Below are 17,688 nucleotides of genomic sequence, written 5' to 3' on the forward strand. Positions count from 1 at the left end.
CTGCGCAATAGTATAGAATTTGGGAAAAAAAATTACTAAATTGTGACGATCGGCCCGATGCCAACAATATATACGATGGGAAATGCTGGAGTAGCGAGACCAGGTCTCGTCAGAAACCTTGCGACTTTTAAAACAATTTAAAGATGCTAACTTATATGCATTTCAAAAGTAAACAAACAGCCCAAACATTACTTATTAGAATTGACAGTCACTGTCAGGAATGAGTTGAGCCAGGGCGACCAAATGCAGCTTGAACCAGGATTTATTGCAGGGAAAAGGAGTTGGAAGGGAGGCAGGTGGGGAACGAACGACACAGACGGGAGGAAGACTCACGGCCAGCAAAACAGACAGACTGACCGACATGAAGTCCCCTTGGACAAGATTAAAATTCTGACCGTGAGCCTTCAGACAGACCGAGGGAAAACCAGATGACACGAACAGGAACACTGGGCACGAACAGGAATGGACACAACAGTAGACACCGACAGGGAGAGAAACACGGGCAGGGCTTAAATACACAGGGTAACAAGAGGAAGCAGGTGACAGACATTACGGTAACGAAAGGGGTGTGGCTGAGCGAAGTGGCACGGGCGTGACAGTACCCCCCCCCACAAGGGACGGCTCCCGACGTCCCAAAAAAGAAAAAAATCCAAGACTGTCCAACATGGGCCGGGAGGAAATGGGGAGGTGGCCCCACGTCACACACCGCCGAAGGCCGACTGGGTGACGGCCGCTGGATCCACGCCGCCGGAACTGGTGGCGGCCGCAGCATCCGCGCCGTCGGGACTGGATCGGGGGGCGGCCGTGTGTCATGCGCCGTTGAAGCCGACTGGGTGACGGCCGCTGGATCTGGGGCTCCTGGGCCGTCTGGGATCCGGCCCTAGGGGGGGGGTTCTGTCATGCGGTCGCGTTTATTTTTTCAGTTTTTTGTCTCGTCAATTGTCGTAACTTTACTTCCGGTTTTATTTTGTCATTCCTTCCGTTTCAGTTCGTGTTTCCTTCCTCGGTGTTGGTTGTCTTGTCTTCCCTGATCCCGATTGTGTGCACCCGCGTAATCGATACTAATTGTCATCACCTGTGTCCCCGCCCGTTTGTGTGTATTTAGTCCGTGTCTTCCCCTTGTCTTGTGCCAGTGTGTCTAGCCTCGTCCCGACCACCAGCGATTCCTTGATGTCCGAACTCTCTGAAAGAACTCTCCTTTTTGTCTCGCCGCCGAGCGACGCTTTTGGTTGTGCCTGGGTCTCCAGCGCCTTTTTGTCTCGTTCCAGTGCGACTCCTTTTGTTGGTACTTTTTGCTACACGTTTTCCCTCGAAAGAGGCGTTTTGATTTGTACTTTTAGCCTTTTGACTCGCCACAGTGCGACGCCTTTTGTTTGTACTTTTTGCCCCGTGTTTTCCCTCGCAAGAGGCGCTTTGTTTTGTACTTTTGCTCTGAGTGCTTGCTGGAATAAATCCCAGATAGATACGACTCTGCATCCGAGTCCTTCGCCTTGTCCCCTGCCTGACAGTCACAGCCTGTGGTTTTGTGTTTTGAGCGGGCATAATCAGAAACTGTATGAGGAATACTGGCGCGCTGACACACCTGTTATTTCCTCTGCCTCAGCTTCGCCACCAGACCGAGTCCCCGAGCACAGCTCAAGTGTCTCTTTGTGTGAACATTAAGACTGCTTGATTCCAGGACGCTGCCTCAGCTCAAAACTTTTTGTTTTTTTGGCTTTGGTTAAAAGGGATGTGTGAGAGGTACAAGAAAGCAAAATCTTCCAGAGAGTCATCTGGTTCTAATGCAGGGCCCGCTGGTGTGGATTACAGGCATATTACAGGAGAACTCAGACTGACCCCTTCATCTATATCTCAGGGGAAATGGGAGCCGTCCATGGTGATGGGGCTGAAATCCAGGGGGAAACCCGGCAGTGAAAAGAGGTGCCGTATACAGGCCGGTGCACGGGCTCCATGATTGGTACCTTTTTCAATGAGAGGGGATCCTATTGTAAAATTCTTAACCTGACTGTCAAACTGACCTATTTTCCTTAACATCGCTGTGATAATAGAAGTGATTCATCACAGTATTCTCGTTAACAGAAATGGCTCAATGTGAACTTGGAGCATGCGCGCGCACACACGCATCTACATCTCCATTCCACAATGGAGGAGATTAGCAATTCCAAAAACAAAAGCACAAAGAGGGTTGTTGAGGACTTCAGTGTGAATGGCTCAAAAATCTGTTTTGCTTTGAAAACGTTGCCATGATTGCAAGAATAATTCAAACAAAACTCAGAAAGATAACCATTGTAACCAAGGACAAAGTGAAGAACATCAACAGAATGTTAATACTTTTGAAAGGCCCAACTCTTACCTGTAGTATCGGGACTGTAGATAGGTGGAGCAGACAGCTTTGGAGACGTGGCTGGCTGAGCCAAAGTCAATGACTTTGACTCGATAGGGCTGCCGAGAGGGATCTACAAGCATGATGTTTTCCGGCTTCAGGTCAGCGTGGATCAGACCGAGGCTCTTCAGCTTCATCAGCGCTGTAGCCACCTGCTGTAACACGGGTCTGATGTATTTAAGCGGCAGCGGGCTGAACTTGTTCTGCTTCAGGAAGTCGTACAGGTTCTGCTCCAGCATCTCAAACACCAGGCACGTGTGGTTCTTATGCTGGAAGCACTCGTAGGCCCTCACAAAGTTGAAATCATCTGCGCTCTCTGTGCTAAGACGCGCCAGGATGCTGACCTCGATCTGACCCTGCCTCGCATAAGACGGGTGGTTTTTTAGGATCTTGATCGCAACAATCTCGTTGGTGCCCCTCTTCCAGCACTTAACCACCTGTCCGAATGTACCCCTTCCCAAGAATTCCAGCACTTCGTACGTGTTGGTCATGGAGCAGAGCACCTCATGCTGCACCAGTTGGTAGTCCCCCTCATTGTTGGAGCCGCTGTTCTTGGATGTTGCCGTGGAGGCAGCGGTGGCCACTGTAGGCACCGTGGCACCACTGGCTGCTCCGTTTTGGATCATCAGTGGACCGTGCTCCTCAATTATCTGCACACTGCTGTTGTTGTCGAGCTCCTCGCTCTTGCGTTTAAGCCCACATCGCTGGTAGGTGTCCAGGAGACTGACTGTGCTGCGGCGAGTCAGATTGTGAACCCCAACGCTGCTGCCACCGCCTCCCCCTCCGCTCCCGGTACTGCCTCCACCTCCGCTGCCCAGCAAAGAGCCTACGCCGCCCGAAGTGCTACAGGCCGACGCCACCACAATGTGGCCTGCACTTGCCGGGAAGATGAGCGCCTGCTCGTACGGCAAGGTGGAACCGGCAACCTGCAGGGAGCTACTGATTCCGAGGGGGCCGCTCACGGCTGACACGTTCTTGCTGCTGTTGTGGCTGTAGACTTTGCTGTGCGTTCCGTACCCTGTCATATCCCAGTTGCAACTCTGCTCCACCTTCAGTTTCTTCACGCTAAAGAAGGCACTTGACTGAAGTGTGTGTGGGGAGAACACTTGCACTTGCGAGGCCATACCTGTGACAGGGCACAAGAAGGGAGGGGCGAAGAAGGAAAATGAGAGGTTAGGAATTTCAGAGTCAATGAAACATGAGCGGTAGCTTGAAGCTTAAAATAAAGACAAGCTTGGGTCAGGGCAGCTCCTTGAAGCACCAAGCGTAGACTGGATGTAGAAGCATCAGCATCTTAACATCATTAATGTCACATTAAAGGTGAGTATCACATGTCCTTATCCAAATACATTGGAATGTACTACTTGGAGCTAAATGCTGTTTGCAGCATTTTACCATAATTCTACGGGGTATTGACTTGTGTATGCGCAAGTAAAAATACATATCTACATATATTTTAAGCATTTGGCCGACATTATACCAATATGTAAAAAACAACTAAAATTGTTTATTTGTAATTTTAGGATTTCATTAAGCATGAATTTCGTTCTGCATTTTTTTTCCCCCTATAATGCCAGGCCGGAAAAATGCTACATTTGTAGCATTAACTCCAAGTGCGTTGAAACTTATTTGCAGGTACGTCCGAATGTATTTTCGAGTACATTCAAATGTATTTGTGAGTACATTTAAACGTATTTGCGAATGTGTTTGAATGCATTTGCCACTCAAAAAATGTTGACTCCACATTGGCAGCACCACACTTCTATACAAAAGGACACACAACATAGACTCGCTGACACAAAAGCGTACAGTACATGCAAACGAGGCAACAAATAAATCCCAAATAATTATTGCAATTTCATTCTTCACTGTGCAGCCCAGTTGCTGCATTTATTGGGACACACTAACTCACTTTGGGGGAAAAACAACTGAACTCTATCTCAACCACAGATCCTGATGACAACAACGCAAAGGCAAAACTGCACAAGTGTGCACTTAACTCCTGGGAACAAGATGCCTCAGAGTAAGCAAAAGCTTCCCCAAGCAAACAACTGCCCAAAAATAGTCACTTTTTTATCTCTTTCCTTTGCAGACAGGCTTGTTTGTGACATTGAAATGATTATCACAGCACAGAGAAGATTATATGCAGCTTGCACTTGCTACGGTCTTTCCAGTAAGCTGTGCTATATAGGTGGACTCTAAACAAAATAAGTGTTTCCATCTGCTTGGCCACAGAAACACCTTTCAATGCTGAAGAACTGATGCCTGATGGCAACTCTTAATGGGCAAGGAGCCATACTTGGTGACTTAAATTGAGCCCACCCACATCACGATCAGGCAGCTGAATATCTTTGTCCCTCCAATGAAGAATGAAGATAATATGCTAAAGCATTATAATTACATTATTGGAAAAAAATATTCTACATGTACATAAATAAATAAATCCCCCAAAAAAGTGTCTTTGTTACACAGTTCTTTGTTACTTAATGCAGATTTCATACAAAAAAACGTGACTTGTGGCCAGGCAATTCCATTAAAATTGTCGACCAGTAAATAGCAGTAGCTATGTCTGCGGCCTTTGGTTCAAGACACTACAGATAGAGACCAAAAATATAACGTCAAGGTGTTCTGAAGCAAGAGTCCAACCCTCATACTGTTTTGGGGTTGCAGCCCCCCCTCCCCCATATTTATCAGTGCATGTCTGTGAGATCCAGTTATGTCTGAGGGTATTTCCGTCCGATGTAAATGTCCATCCATCCATTTTCTGAACCGCTTCTCCTCATGAGGGTCACGGGGCGTGCTGGAGCCTATCTCAAGTAACTTTGGGCAGTAGGCGGGAGACACCCACACCCTGAACTGGTCGCCAGCCAATCGCAGGGCATACATAGACGAACAACCTTCCGCATTCACACCTACAAACAATTTGGAGTGCTCAATCTGCTTACCAGGCATGTTTTGGAATGTGGGAGGAAACCAGAGTACCCAGAGGAAAGCAAGCAAAGGGAGAACATGCAAAATCAACACAGTAAGGTCAGCGCTGGGATCAAACCTGCAACCTCTGTGAGGCGGACGTGTTAACCAGTGGCGTGCCTGATGTAAATGCATTAAAATATAAAGAAGAGAAAATGTTTGTTTATCCAGAAGGACTAAAGGTTGCCACTTTTTCATCAACATTAGAGGAAAGCATGCATACAGGATATATGGAATTGATTATGTGAACAGGACACAGAGGGCAAGGGTAAATAGTCACTTTGTCCTGAGTGGTGATCAAGATTAGTTCTGTAAAAAGCTATCCGCCCTATTATAATGTACATTGCCTCATTTGTATTTAAACAAACGCTTCCTGTTCCATTTTCATTTCTCCTCTGAATTTGCTCGGACATTGCCGCGATCTCTACAGTCATCTGGTCTTAATGCTCCTAATGCTATAGGAGTGGTGTTGCAGTGCACATTAGGGGGTTTACAGTAAGCCTGACAAGTGTTACAGCTCATGTAGCACCTCCGTGTGTCCTACATTGCATATTAACGCTTGTTATACGAATGTTTCTGCATGATCATCAGGATGTATTTTTATTCCACTTAACACTGAATGGTCTGCAGGTATGGATTGTCCAAGCGAGGTAATGAAGAATGTCCGAGAGGCTATTAGGGGCAAGGCTCCCTGCTAATCACATAAGCTCGGAAGGCCAGATGTCACTTCTTGGATTACCAATTCCTGTGCCTGTACTTTTCACTAAATATAATTTGAATGATGGCTTGCGTCACTGAGTGGCGTCAACAGAGCGTGACTGAAAGCCAGAAAGGATCATCACAAGCATGGACGACAATAAGATGCATGGATGGCTACAGAGATAGACAGTTCTTTTTCTTGCAAATTGCAGCATATCAACCAACGTAATGAGGTAAATGTTTGGACTATAGAGGGGCCCTGATCTCAGTCACTCAGATGCAACACTATGGTCAAAGGGTTCACTTGATATTGGGTACATGGTGCAGTGAACTGAAGGACACACATGTTCCCTGAAAGCGCTTAAGCTCTGGAATTAGAAGTGGATGTTTAGAAATCCACACAAAAACAGGCCTGCCTTGTTATGAATCTGTGTCCAGTTGCCGTGAATGTAAGTACAAACAAAAGTGCGGTGTTGTGGACTGTGGAGGACAACTAAGTAATGAAATGAACCAACAGTCAGAGGTCAAATGGTTGGAATGTTATCTCATGACAACACACAAGCAACAATGTGACTAATTATATTGCAGTGGCTAAGCACAGTTCCTGAACCTCATGAAAAGTGCGCCTTCAGGAGGTGCATGCTTTTCCTTTAAGCATACCTACATGAACAGACTGCAATTAAGGATTCCTGAGACTCATTTTCCACAGTTCTGAGGCAGCATGCTGAAATGGTAATAGTCTGTGTTTTCAGAAAGATTACATCTCTGTCAGAGGGTTGTTAATCTTCTTTTTAGGAGGATCGGGGCTACATACCATGTGAAGGACGGCCTGAATATGAGGGAAGGAGATCAGAATGTGAAGTGGCCCTGGCTTTTTATTCTGTGACCTGCTTCTGTTTGCAGACTTTTATTAAATGTTTTATTAAATGGAACAATGTAAAAATACCAAATTTTCCTCTCGGCCTACAAAGAAACTTCTTTTCACCAGCCCCAGGATTTGTGTACAAACACATTTTTCATCAGTTTATGGTTAAAATCCATAAATCAGGCTATCACAATAAATATGAGCCGTGCAACAAATGTTCCATTCCCAGCTCGAACTGTATTGGATAGGTGTAATGAGGAACAACAGACATCACCAAGGAAATTATCCACACAGAGAGTCTCGTTGAAATGGTGACTGCAAAATATTTGAACTACTCGTGGAGGCCGTGTGGGGGAAGGAGAACTTGACTTCTTGAATTGACTTCTCACTGTCTAGACCAAGAGTTGGCAACCTGAAATACTCAAAGAGCCATTTGGGATATCTACTACAGAAAAAAAGAATCCACTGGCAGCCATAAAATCCCTTTAGATATTCGAAGTGAGGATAACACTGCGTATGCATTTATGAAATCAGTGAACTGTATGCATTTATGAAACCAGTGAACCTCTACAGGGAACACAATTTTTTGTTTCTGCATGTAACAAAAACAAATTAAATATTTTCAACTATGAATTTTGTTCCTGAACAAAAGTTGTGGACATCTAAAGCATCAAAGCTTTAGAGGTCACATTTCAAACATAATTTTAAATTGTCATCTGTAAGGTGTGAGCAATGCTTTTTTTTCAACATACTTCATGAAGGGCATAGCTTTTGTACTCAGAAAGTTATCCATGGTTTGTCTATCAAAGTTCTAATAACTCAATAAATCTTAGCGCCAGTATAGTGTGCTTTTATTCATCTTAGCGAGACATATTCGACAATTCATTCATCTTAATGGGAATAATTGTGATAATAATGACATTTTTCTGCACGTACGTATATTTTGACTTCGTAATAAAGTACTTGTGGTAAAGGTAGTGCCAGGCACAATAGCAATGTTGGGGGTTCAAAAAGCTACCCTGAAATAAACTGAACTCTATAAGGGAGGGTCATATCGTCCATATAGAGCAGTGCAGTTTTATGATGAGGTGCTGAAGCCTGACACTGCACAGGCTCTCACCCTTGCCCGTGGATACTATTGACCATCCTGTTTGCTTTTTTAGTCCTCTCATCTCTTGCTTATTTATAGAGCAATGCATCACAGGAGCTTGCAGGAAAATTCTGACATGTTGGCTGCTGCTCCATCAGGCCTAGCAAGTTCCCTCATCTCTCTTAAAATCCACATACGTAAGGGCAATCAGATCTATTTTGCAAAAGGACATCCGGCAAAGCAATTATCAATGTTGTTGTGCAAATGTACATGGCTCATAAATCAGCTGCCCGCTCGCAATAAATGCGACACTTGGTCAATTCAAAGCAAAGAATATGCCATGCGTGAAACCTTTTACAACACAACAGTCAACAGCTACAGTTGGACAGCAGACACTCACTTGGATAGAAGTGCAAACATTGCATTTTTAGGATGTTCCTGAGCCATGCTACCTCCACCCAACCTAACAAATGGGGCAAGATAAGGGCGCTGCATGTGCATGCACGTGTTCGTTAGTGCGTGCGTGCCCATAAAACACCTAGGTGAAGGAAAACATTTGACTTGTTTATAATGCGAGGTCAGCCTCACCAGGCATGCAACCAGTGGTGGCAGAGCTGGTTGCTCCGCTTCAGCTGGATTTCTTATTAATCAGATCATGGGGGTCATACGTGTCCAAAGAACAACCCTTACTAATCTCTCTGCTGTCACAGAAAGAAGGAAATAAATAAAAGAAAGAAGGGAAGAGCGTAAAAGAAATTATTTTAACATAATGGCTTTTTAAAATTGGGAGGTTTGTTTGTTTGTTTGTTTGTTTGTTTGTTTGTTTGTTTTGTCTATATCTCAGCAGACTCCTCCCTGGTTCATGAAGGATGACATGTTACGAGCGGACAAACGGTACTATACTATTTTTGATCCTAGGGTTGGTGGGGCAGAACTCTATTATGTGCATTGTAATATGGGTGGAATAGTTCCAATGTAACGAAAATGAGTAAAAAAAATAAGTATTGCTTTTATCCGGATTTACACCAGAAGGCATTGTGGTTGAACATTCCTAAACCAATATATTTTGCTTTCATGATTGTCCGCTCGGTGGATGTAATGACTGCAGTTGGTGTAACAGCAGAAACACAAATATCAGCCTAAAATGGCAAGCATGTTTTAGTAGTTAAACTTATGTAGTAAAATGCACCTGGTCATTTAAAACTCACCCACCCCAACAGCGAGCCTCAATAAAAACATTAAATGGTGTGCAGTCTTAATTACAGTGGCTCTTTGGGCCTAGCAGGCGCTGACACCTGATAAGCAGCCACACTATTCCCCTTATCATTTTCAAACCATGAGAAACAACTCCCTATATCATGCTTCCTTTCAGGATCAACAATGACAGCTTGACACAGTCCACAGTAAAGTCCTGGTCACAACAGACAAAAGTGCATTGAAAAATGGCATAACATGTCATGTTTGTGTGACATAAGCCATTGACAGATCTATGAGGTTGGATTGCGAAAGTGAACACAGCATTTCAGGAAGTCAAGGACAAAAGACTATGACATGCAAACAACGTGGCATACAATGATGCTGATAGTCCTACAAGGACACGCACATGAAAAAAAAACTGGCGCCGTTTTCCCCTCAGTTAGTTATCTCTTCAGCCCCTGAGCTGCGAACGTCAGAGTTCGTCTTGGTTCAGTCACAGGAACAAATGTTCGCAAAAAAACGTTTGCCAGATGTTTGCCAATCGTTTTAGTGATTTTTCTTCACGCAAGGTAATTTTGAACATGTCAGGCCCTAATGAAATCATAATCTCAATCACTGTGGAGAGCCTGACCAGCACTATAGGCTATCAAATGACATAAGAAGGAACAAAAACAAAATAGGACAGGCCAAAGTGTGAGTACTCTTTCACATGGTAAGTAATAGGTGATGTAGTGGAAAATGAAAAATGATATGAACAACAATAAATGTTCATGATAAAAAAAAGGGGGAGGAACAACAGCTCCGAAAGTGCTACTCAAAGGCATTAATGAAAGACAGTTTAGATTTGCTTAACTTTCTTACTATAAACAATAACAACAGTTACTAACCAAACTATAAAGCATTTAAAACCACCCATAAATTGTCTACACCACTTGTACCCACCAGGGTCACTTAAACAATATGTCTACTGACCCAAAAATGAATAATATGCAGTTTCTTTTATATTACAATTCAGTCCAACAGCAACGACGCGTGTGTGTTTATTTTTTGTTGCATTCATTTATTCATTCGCTGACCAATGGAAGAGTCGAGTGAGCGTTGTTTTGTGTGTGTTCATAAAGTTGGTTAATCAAAGTCTTGTTGCTGCAGGAGTATCCAACAGCGGCAGCTGGAAGATTGCCTGTCCTTCCAGTTCACCTTCATCGCACACACCCACACACACTCGCCTCACCATTTGCATACCCTCTCAGTAGTTGAGGCAACCCACATTACGTATCGACTATGTTAAGAGACGAGCTTCTCAAGCACTCCTCAACTACAGTATACGTCAACATTCCGATGTTTAAACATTGCAGCAACTTTGTGGATTAAAACATCACCCATCCAAAACACCCCCCAGGGGGATTCGTAGAAGGCCCAACCCCCTCTAGAACCTTGCGATGAACCCTGAAAAGCAAAGAACCGGTCCAACCTGAACGGGAGCCTTGGGGACCATCCTCTCACAAGACTTTCACTTCCTGTATTTCACAGCAAATCAATAAAGAAGCACATAATAGACACGACAAGATCTAGACTGATCTGCCTGTCGCGCAGGTGCTTGCATGCCTAAAAAGGGGATATCTTCCAGAAAGGCTACCACATGTTGGATCATGAGAAATGCTCATGCTGGGAAAGTGAATTTACAAGCAGAGAGCCGCACAAGCGCCGTGTGTCTCACACCACAGCTTGTACACTTTATCTGTCCCTGATGTGGTCTCTTGGGGCACCCCTCCACCTCCCCTATGCAATCAAATACAAAGCGGGGACGCTGCACATGCCTCCCCAGGCGACAAGACTATGTGATATTTCAGCAAAGGGCGTGAAGAGCTTTATTTTGGGTCCCACTAAGACTACAAAATAGACTATTTTAGACTACTTATGTCACGAGATGTTTCATCTTGTACTTCCTGCATCCTTCCTGTAGGTTCCGATCCACATGATATGAAATTATCTTAATGTTGCCTATTTTTTTTCTTTGTAAGCCTCCCTCCTGTCTTTCTGCTAAGTAAAAAAGCCCATCATGCATACTCTTTCAACAGCTTTCAGCAAATTACACCACACATTGGCAATTTAGCCAGGCATATGTGTCCTTATTTCACGTGACAGTGCGTCATAAACATGGCATGGAACCAAAGCACAGGGAATAAATACAGCTTGCTGACTTAGCACTCTGATTCAGTCTGAGGATCATACTTTTGCTGCATCTCCTCAAAGAGTCACTCACCATGTATGTCGGGTACTTGAGCAAATATACTTAACTGTGTCAGTTACACAATATAAAAGGAACACGATCCAGATGCATTTTCAGGTTTGGACCTGCTTATGTGGTCTGACACCTGACCCAACATTTCCAGTTCCAAATTGTCTGAAGGAAAGACATTTTCCAAGACTATTAGCATGATCAAAGGAACGTAGAGGTGCACATGTTGCCACTTAAAGTCATCACTAACATTCTTTATTACTATCATGACATGGATAGGCCATGAATTGTGGTTTCAAGTTAAGTTCTGGCCTTTTTTGTGGGTCGGCCTCTTCCACAGTAAGGGTGGAAGCAAGCAGCTGCTGGATTCCATCAAAAAGGCATAGGAGATGTGATTCCAGATGTAGGAAAAAGACCATTTGACCACGGAGATAATAGGGTCGATGACCCCAGTGGCACCCCACCACCACCACCACCTAAAGCCCCCCGCTGACCTCCGCCAGTGCCCCGGAGGCCCACGGGCCCCCAGTAGAGGGTGTTCGTCTCTCCACCCCACTCCATTACTGCAGTCTTTTTATTTCTGCGTACATTTCAGCCTGTGTCACTCACCATCTCGCCGCCTCGTTGTCTCTGGGGTTGAATGGGGGGGATCAGTTCAAAAGACTGTCTAGCTGAGCGGCTGGCTGGCCTCGATGGGCCTCCGGCTTTGAAGTGAAGACTGGCTCGAAGGCGCAGTTCAGACCTGCCATTAAGATGCATCTTGGGTGATCCGATCCCACAAGGGTGTCGCCTAGAAATTTATCCTGGCGAATTTGACCATAGAGCCTCAAATGCGACGTTGTTATGAGGCAACAGTTCGGCCAAAATGACCCGGGGACACACACTGAAATGTTTCAGTGGAACATCTTCCAAGACAATGTGTCATCTTTGTTTGACAAAACCATCCAAATAAAGTCAATTTAGTTGAGTTGGGACCGGATGGGTGTGGCTAACTTCCACCTTTCTGGAAATTGCCAACAATTTCATCTTTGCAATTGGAAGTGACTTACTCTATATTTGTAAATCCAGGGCAATAGCTACGTTTTTGGAACACGAGCGACAAGTGACATGCTTGACTTGTACGTTGCTTTTTTTCCTGAATGCTGTTAATTATACACAGAATTTAGTATATTGAAATCTTATGATGCCAGAATTATTTTCGGGCTACCTACAATGAGCACAAAAGATGGATATACCCGAGTAAATTCCACAAGCATTCTTGATACAATTATCTTGAAATGATCAAAACATTTTGTAACACAGTGACAACACTACCAAACATTGTTATCTAAGGCTGCAAATGATGAAGCTTCCTTATACCTCCTATTTACCATGAAAAAAGAAACTCAGTTATTTTTAACAAGATGATAAAAACAACAGCACAATGTAAAAAATATATGAGCAAGAGTTGGACAGAAGCAACTGGCTCTGTGTGTCGGTGCTATCAGAAACAAGGACCAAAGTTGTTCTCGAAGCATGCTGATAATATTGACAGACCTGAGTGCTCGTGGTGCTTTCTGCCTGACCTCCTGGCTTTGGGCAGTGATGAGCCTGAATGATCGTCTGAGCTTTGAAATTTTTGGTTATTAGCCAAGCTTGGCGCTGTACCTTCAGCCATCTGTGACGAGGCCGCAAGCTGCAGCCCGCCCTTCCACTTCCTTCAGAGAGGGCAGCTCGAGCTTTGCTCACGATGTAGACACTAACTGTTGATCTTTCAATGAATGGCATCCCTTTCGTCATCTTACCATTTGTTGCTGACTAAATAATTACACTATCTGTCTCATCTTTTCACTAAAACTGTCTAGATCCTGGAACACGAATAAATTGGCGAATCAATTCAAATCGGATAATAATTAATTTTTAGGTCATCGTAAGATTATAATGCTTGTCCTTAATCTTTACATACTGTGGAATTCCTCTGTTGGGTCGAAAGTGTCTTTTTTTTACTTGCTGTACTGTGAAACATGACTCGAGTGGACAAGACGGAATGTTGCGATGCTTGGTGAAGCCAGAACACCTCTTTCAGAGAATGACACATCCTATGAAAAATGGGCCCGGGGTGTAAAGAAAAACAAAGGGATTATGACAATACGTACCAAATACAAGTTTTGGTATGGGGGATTAGTGAAAGAACAAAGCAAGCGGACTAACCAAGGGTCGACGATGGCGGGAAGTTAATGGATGGAGGGGCAGAAAAGCTGCAGAGCATCTTATCAAAACAGTACACGCACACACATACACTCACACACTCCATGTGTTGTACAATCTGGCAATCGGGTTTCTGCTAAAGTGTCACATGGGCACCATGTGTGCTGGCCAATGGCCTCTCAGCTTATCAACAAACAGAGCAGGATAGAGGGACCGATAAAAGATATTTGGAGGGGGTGGGGCAGGCAAACATCATGTGTGTGTGAGAATTGAGAGGCTCGCCGGTGGCTTATGGGAGACAGCAAACTGAGCATGCAATGTGGAGTAATTAAAGTTTTTGCTTAGAGATTCGGAAAAGGGATGGGTATACACCCTCAAAACTGTTTGACATGTTTTGCACAGTAAAGTGACCTTAAGGTTCTGTAGGGCAACAACTAGCAATTAATTGGTTAATCATCTATTTTATATTTGAAACAAACAAAGAAATTGGTTCTGCAAGAAACCAGAGTGTTCCTTGATTGCAATAAAATTGTTACCATGTGCACCATTACCATGTCTGTAGAAAAGACCACATTAAAGAGGTTTGATAGCACAGTCGAACGTGAAAATTGTGCGACTCAGAAACTGAACTTTTGGTAGCACTTATCTGTCAGAGCAGATAATGAAAATGAATAAAACGTCAGAGAGGCGTTGCCACTCTGATAAACGCCTCCAGTCCATCATGAGTCTTTGCAGAACTCACTCCAAATCGATGAACTTGTTGCCAAGTTCCAAGTTTACATCTCTGACAAAATGACAGCATGGATGTTTTTGATTTGTATTTTTTATATATACTAATTCTTATACCTTAGCCAGATTTTTATTCAAAGCAACACATGTTTCAAGTTTAATTCTAGTTCATTTTGGAACAACCCCGCCTACTGCCCGAAGTGAGCCCCGCGACCCTTGTGAGGAAAAGCGTCACAGTGGATGGATGGATGGATGGATGGACGGACGGACGGACAGACGGACGGACAGATGGATGTTATTCATCTTTTGACTTGATTCCCATAAGATTTCCTTTTAGCCTATTCGGTTAATTTGTATTCATTTGGCCCGAGACCTAAAGTGTGCTATGAGTTTTGCTCTTCTGTACCGCTGAGTTTGACACCTCTGCTCTCGGAATCACTGTGTAATGATTGCTTAATAGGCCCAACCTTTACAAGGCCTTATTCACTCACATTCACGTGGTAACATGTAACTCTTTGTTTGAACTGTGGCTCACATCAAAGCACAGGATGTTTCAGACTGTACAGAACCTCCTTCTTTCGTACCTAATTACACCAGTGAGCAGTGACTGGCGGTATCACATTTAGCAACAAAGAATAACATTCATCAGATATTTCTTCTCTTATCGTGCTGATGCCTGTACTACAAAGGGGCTCGGAAAAGAGAAAATAGTTTCCTAAATGCTACAAATCCATTTCAACACAAAGTATACACAAGTAAAGGCGAGCAATCACGCACAATCTTCTAAATCCCGGTGGGCAAAAAAACAAATGTGTTTTCAGTTACTCCTATGTAGACAAAGCATTGTTCTGTGCACTTCAACTCTTGAATATACAGTACTGTACTGTAGCCTCGTTGGCCACAACATTAGGTACACTTGCACGATTGAATGCAATGTACGGTCACAGTGATGTACAATCGAGCGCAATCCTTTATTTTTTAGTCAAACAATAGACTACAACTACAATTCTTCACCGAAAGCATTATTATCTTTGGGAAGAATATTAGAGATTGTGCAGAGGAACTACTGCAACTGTACTAAAATGCATTTTTTGCACATTATTATGCACTAATTACAGCCAGGCCCGATATACCTCCCCTCTTAACTGGGGGCCTTTACTTCTCCTCAGAGTCAGAGGCAGCTGTTCCCAACTGACACTATGCATCAACAATAGTGCTAGAGGAGAAAGGGGGCCTTCAAAACATTCACTCTTCCACTTTGATCTAAATTAACTGTCAGCAACTGATGTGGTAGAGACAGCCACGCTTTCAGTTTTCTAGAGGTCTGCAAAACGTGTCAGGAGCACTAAAATAGGAGACAAAAGTGACAGCGGAGAGCATGCGAAACAAAACTGGAAAAACAAAGTATTTCAAGCCAATGCCGAGGCGTGTTCGACAATTATTGGGTTGAGATATTCAAGAAAAAAGCCAATAAATGGACCCTTTGGAAATAGCCAGTGCTCACATTCAAGCGTCCTGCGGCACTCCTTCCTGTATCCAAAACCCTCAAAGCTAATTTTGAGAGCTCAAATTGTGCAAGTCTTTAACGTATAGGTTTAGCAAATCGGTAGGTAGCACAAAGAACAGTGGGTTTTATTTATTTTCACTTCCTTGTTAGATGAGATCGATGTGGAAGAATATGAGAGATGAGATCAAGCACCTTTGGGGATGAACATCAAAATAGGCACAAAAACAGTTCCCACGGACATCAAGTCTTCCCCGAAGAGTGGAAATAAAAGCACAAAGGAAGTGTACAAAGAGGAACAAATTTTCCTGCCACTTTGTGGAAGTGGTGGGAAAGCTCGGTGAATATGGCACCTAAACATATGCAGAGCAATGACTGCACTTCCCTGCAAGGTATTTACGCATCACCTCATCTCTCTCCACCATTTAGGTTCTCCTGTGTCCTCAGGCTTGAACTCAATACACCATCCTGAAAGATTGGGAATACAACCCCCCACAAGGTGAGGCCTGGCCGTGGACTGCGAAAGCCCGGAGCGCTCTTCCTGCAATTCTAATCAAGGTTTAAAAAGGCACAACCTTGGACTGTAATCCTGGGTCGCGGCCTACGAGGAAGAGATCAATCAAGCGGCTCCAAACAAGGGTGAGCGGAGGAAGGAGGGAGATGGAGCTGGGAGTCATTTCTGGGAAAGTCGCTCTGTCCTATGAGGAGAAACTTCCTTCCAAGTCAGGGCAGTGTACATTCCCTGCGCCAACATTCCCCTTTGTGTAGATCGCACAAGGGAAGCGTCAGTGACTGTGTAGAAAGATTAATCAAATATCAATCTGCTACCGACACCGCAGTGGCAGTTACCACCTCTCGCCTCGACAGGGTCCGAATCACACTTTGCCCATCTGTCAGATGACAAAGCTTGTACAGTTTGGACTAAAGCAAAAAGGAGAAAGCAACAGGAACAGAGACAAAAATAACTAAAATGCCAAATTTGAACAGTTAACAGCAGTAAGAGAAATTTCTATTACAGTTGTCCATCTGTGTGTTAGCAGGCTACTTCCTGATTTGTAAAGGCTGGTGTAAAATGAATAGATGCACATTTTTTAAACTCGGGTTGAGAGGAGCGAGTCAACTGTAACTCAAATGGCAAACAGAAATAAACAAAACAACAAAAGGGGGGGGGGGAGAATGTGGAGTGTCAGCTTAGCGTATGTTTGCCCCTGTGGTAGTAGGCCACTTCACGGTTCATGGAGGATCAATTGAATCAATCACTGAATCAATTGTACCATTTATTTGATTCTGTGGTGAGACATGCTACAATTGTTTTCAAAATGGTCAATTCCTCCAACAAAAGTGAATAAATTGGGGAATGTCACATTCGTGTTTGTTTTTCTGTGCGTATGTTTACAAGTGACAGAGTATTGGAGAAAATTAAATGACTACATTTTGGCGGGGTTCAGTTTCAACTCAAACTGAAATACAAGCATAGTCCTCAAAAAAGTTAAACGTGTTGGGTACCCGGAACAAAGAGAACAAGCAAACTCCAGAGAGAAGGGCCTGATCCAAACCCAAAACCCTGGACTGTACAAAAGACAGGTTCACCACCCCGTTCTGAAACTAGCAGGCAAAAATGGATTTTGGTAATTAATACCTCTAGCAGCCTTTTTATTGAGAATAATAAATGTCCGGTTGCCGACCTGTCGTCATCAACATCATGGGCCCGTACTGTTTTTGAAGGCCCCCAAAAGAGGACTTTGGTCATTTCCATGACGGCTGCACTTAACAACTCTGAGGGGGAACAGGCAAGGAAATTAATTCCCCCGGTGTCTCTTTTCCC

At 44.0% G+C, this 17,688-nt stretch overlaps 1 protein-coding gene and 1 long non-coding RNA gene across 6 annotated transcripts in view; one reads left to right on the top strand and one right to left on the bottom strand.

Annotated features, from left to right (window-relative positions):
• Positions 1-17,688, bottom strand: part of hipk2 (homeodomain interacting protein kinase 2) — a 62,189-nt gene that overhangs the window by 42,842 nt on the left and 1,659 nt on the right. For 2 of the 5 annotated variants that reach the window (XM_049722276.2, XM_049722275.2), the window contains exons 1-2: positions 12,980-17,634; positions 2,354-3,509 (exon numbers count right to left, since the gene is read on the bottom strand). In XM_049722276.2, the coding sequence (XP_049578233.1) occupies positions 2,354-3,509; positions 12,980-13,100 (1,277 nt within the window). In that variant the 5' untranslated portion in view covers positions 13,101-17,634. Of the gene's footprint in view, positions 1-2,353; positions 3,510-12,979; positions 17,636-17,688 lie in introns of those variants that run through there. The other 3 variants (XM_049722277.2, XM_049722274.2, XM_049722278.2) reach the window with 3 other exon arrangements.
• LOC125970216 (uncharacterized) lies at positions 3,617-4,887 on the top strand. Its single transcript, XR_007482039.2, has 3 exons — positions 3,617-3,703; positions 4,334-4,406; positions 4,476-4,887. It is a non-coding gene; the product is annotated as an uncharacterized lncRNA (long non-coding RNA).

Source organism: Syngnathus scovelli, chromosome 6 (assembly GCF_024217435.2).
Source record: "Syngnathus scovelli strain Florida chromosome 6, RoL_Ssco_1.2, whole genome shotgun sequence".
NCBI classification, from domain to species: Eukaryota; Metazoa; Chordata; class Actinopteri; order Syngnathiformes; family Syngnathidae; genus Syngnathus; species Syngnathus scovelli.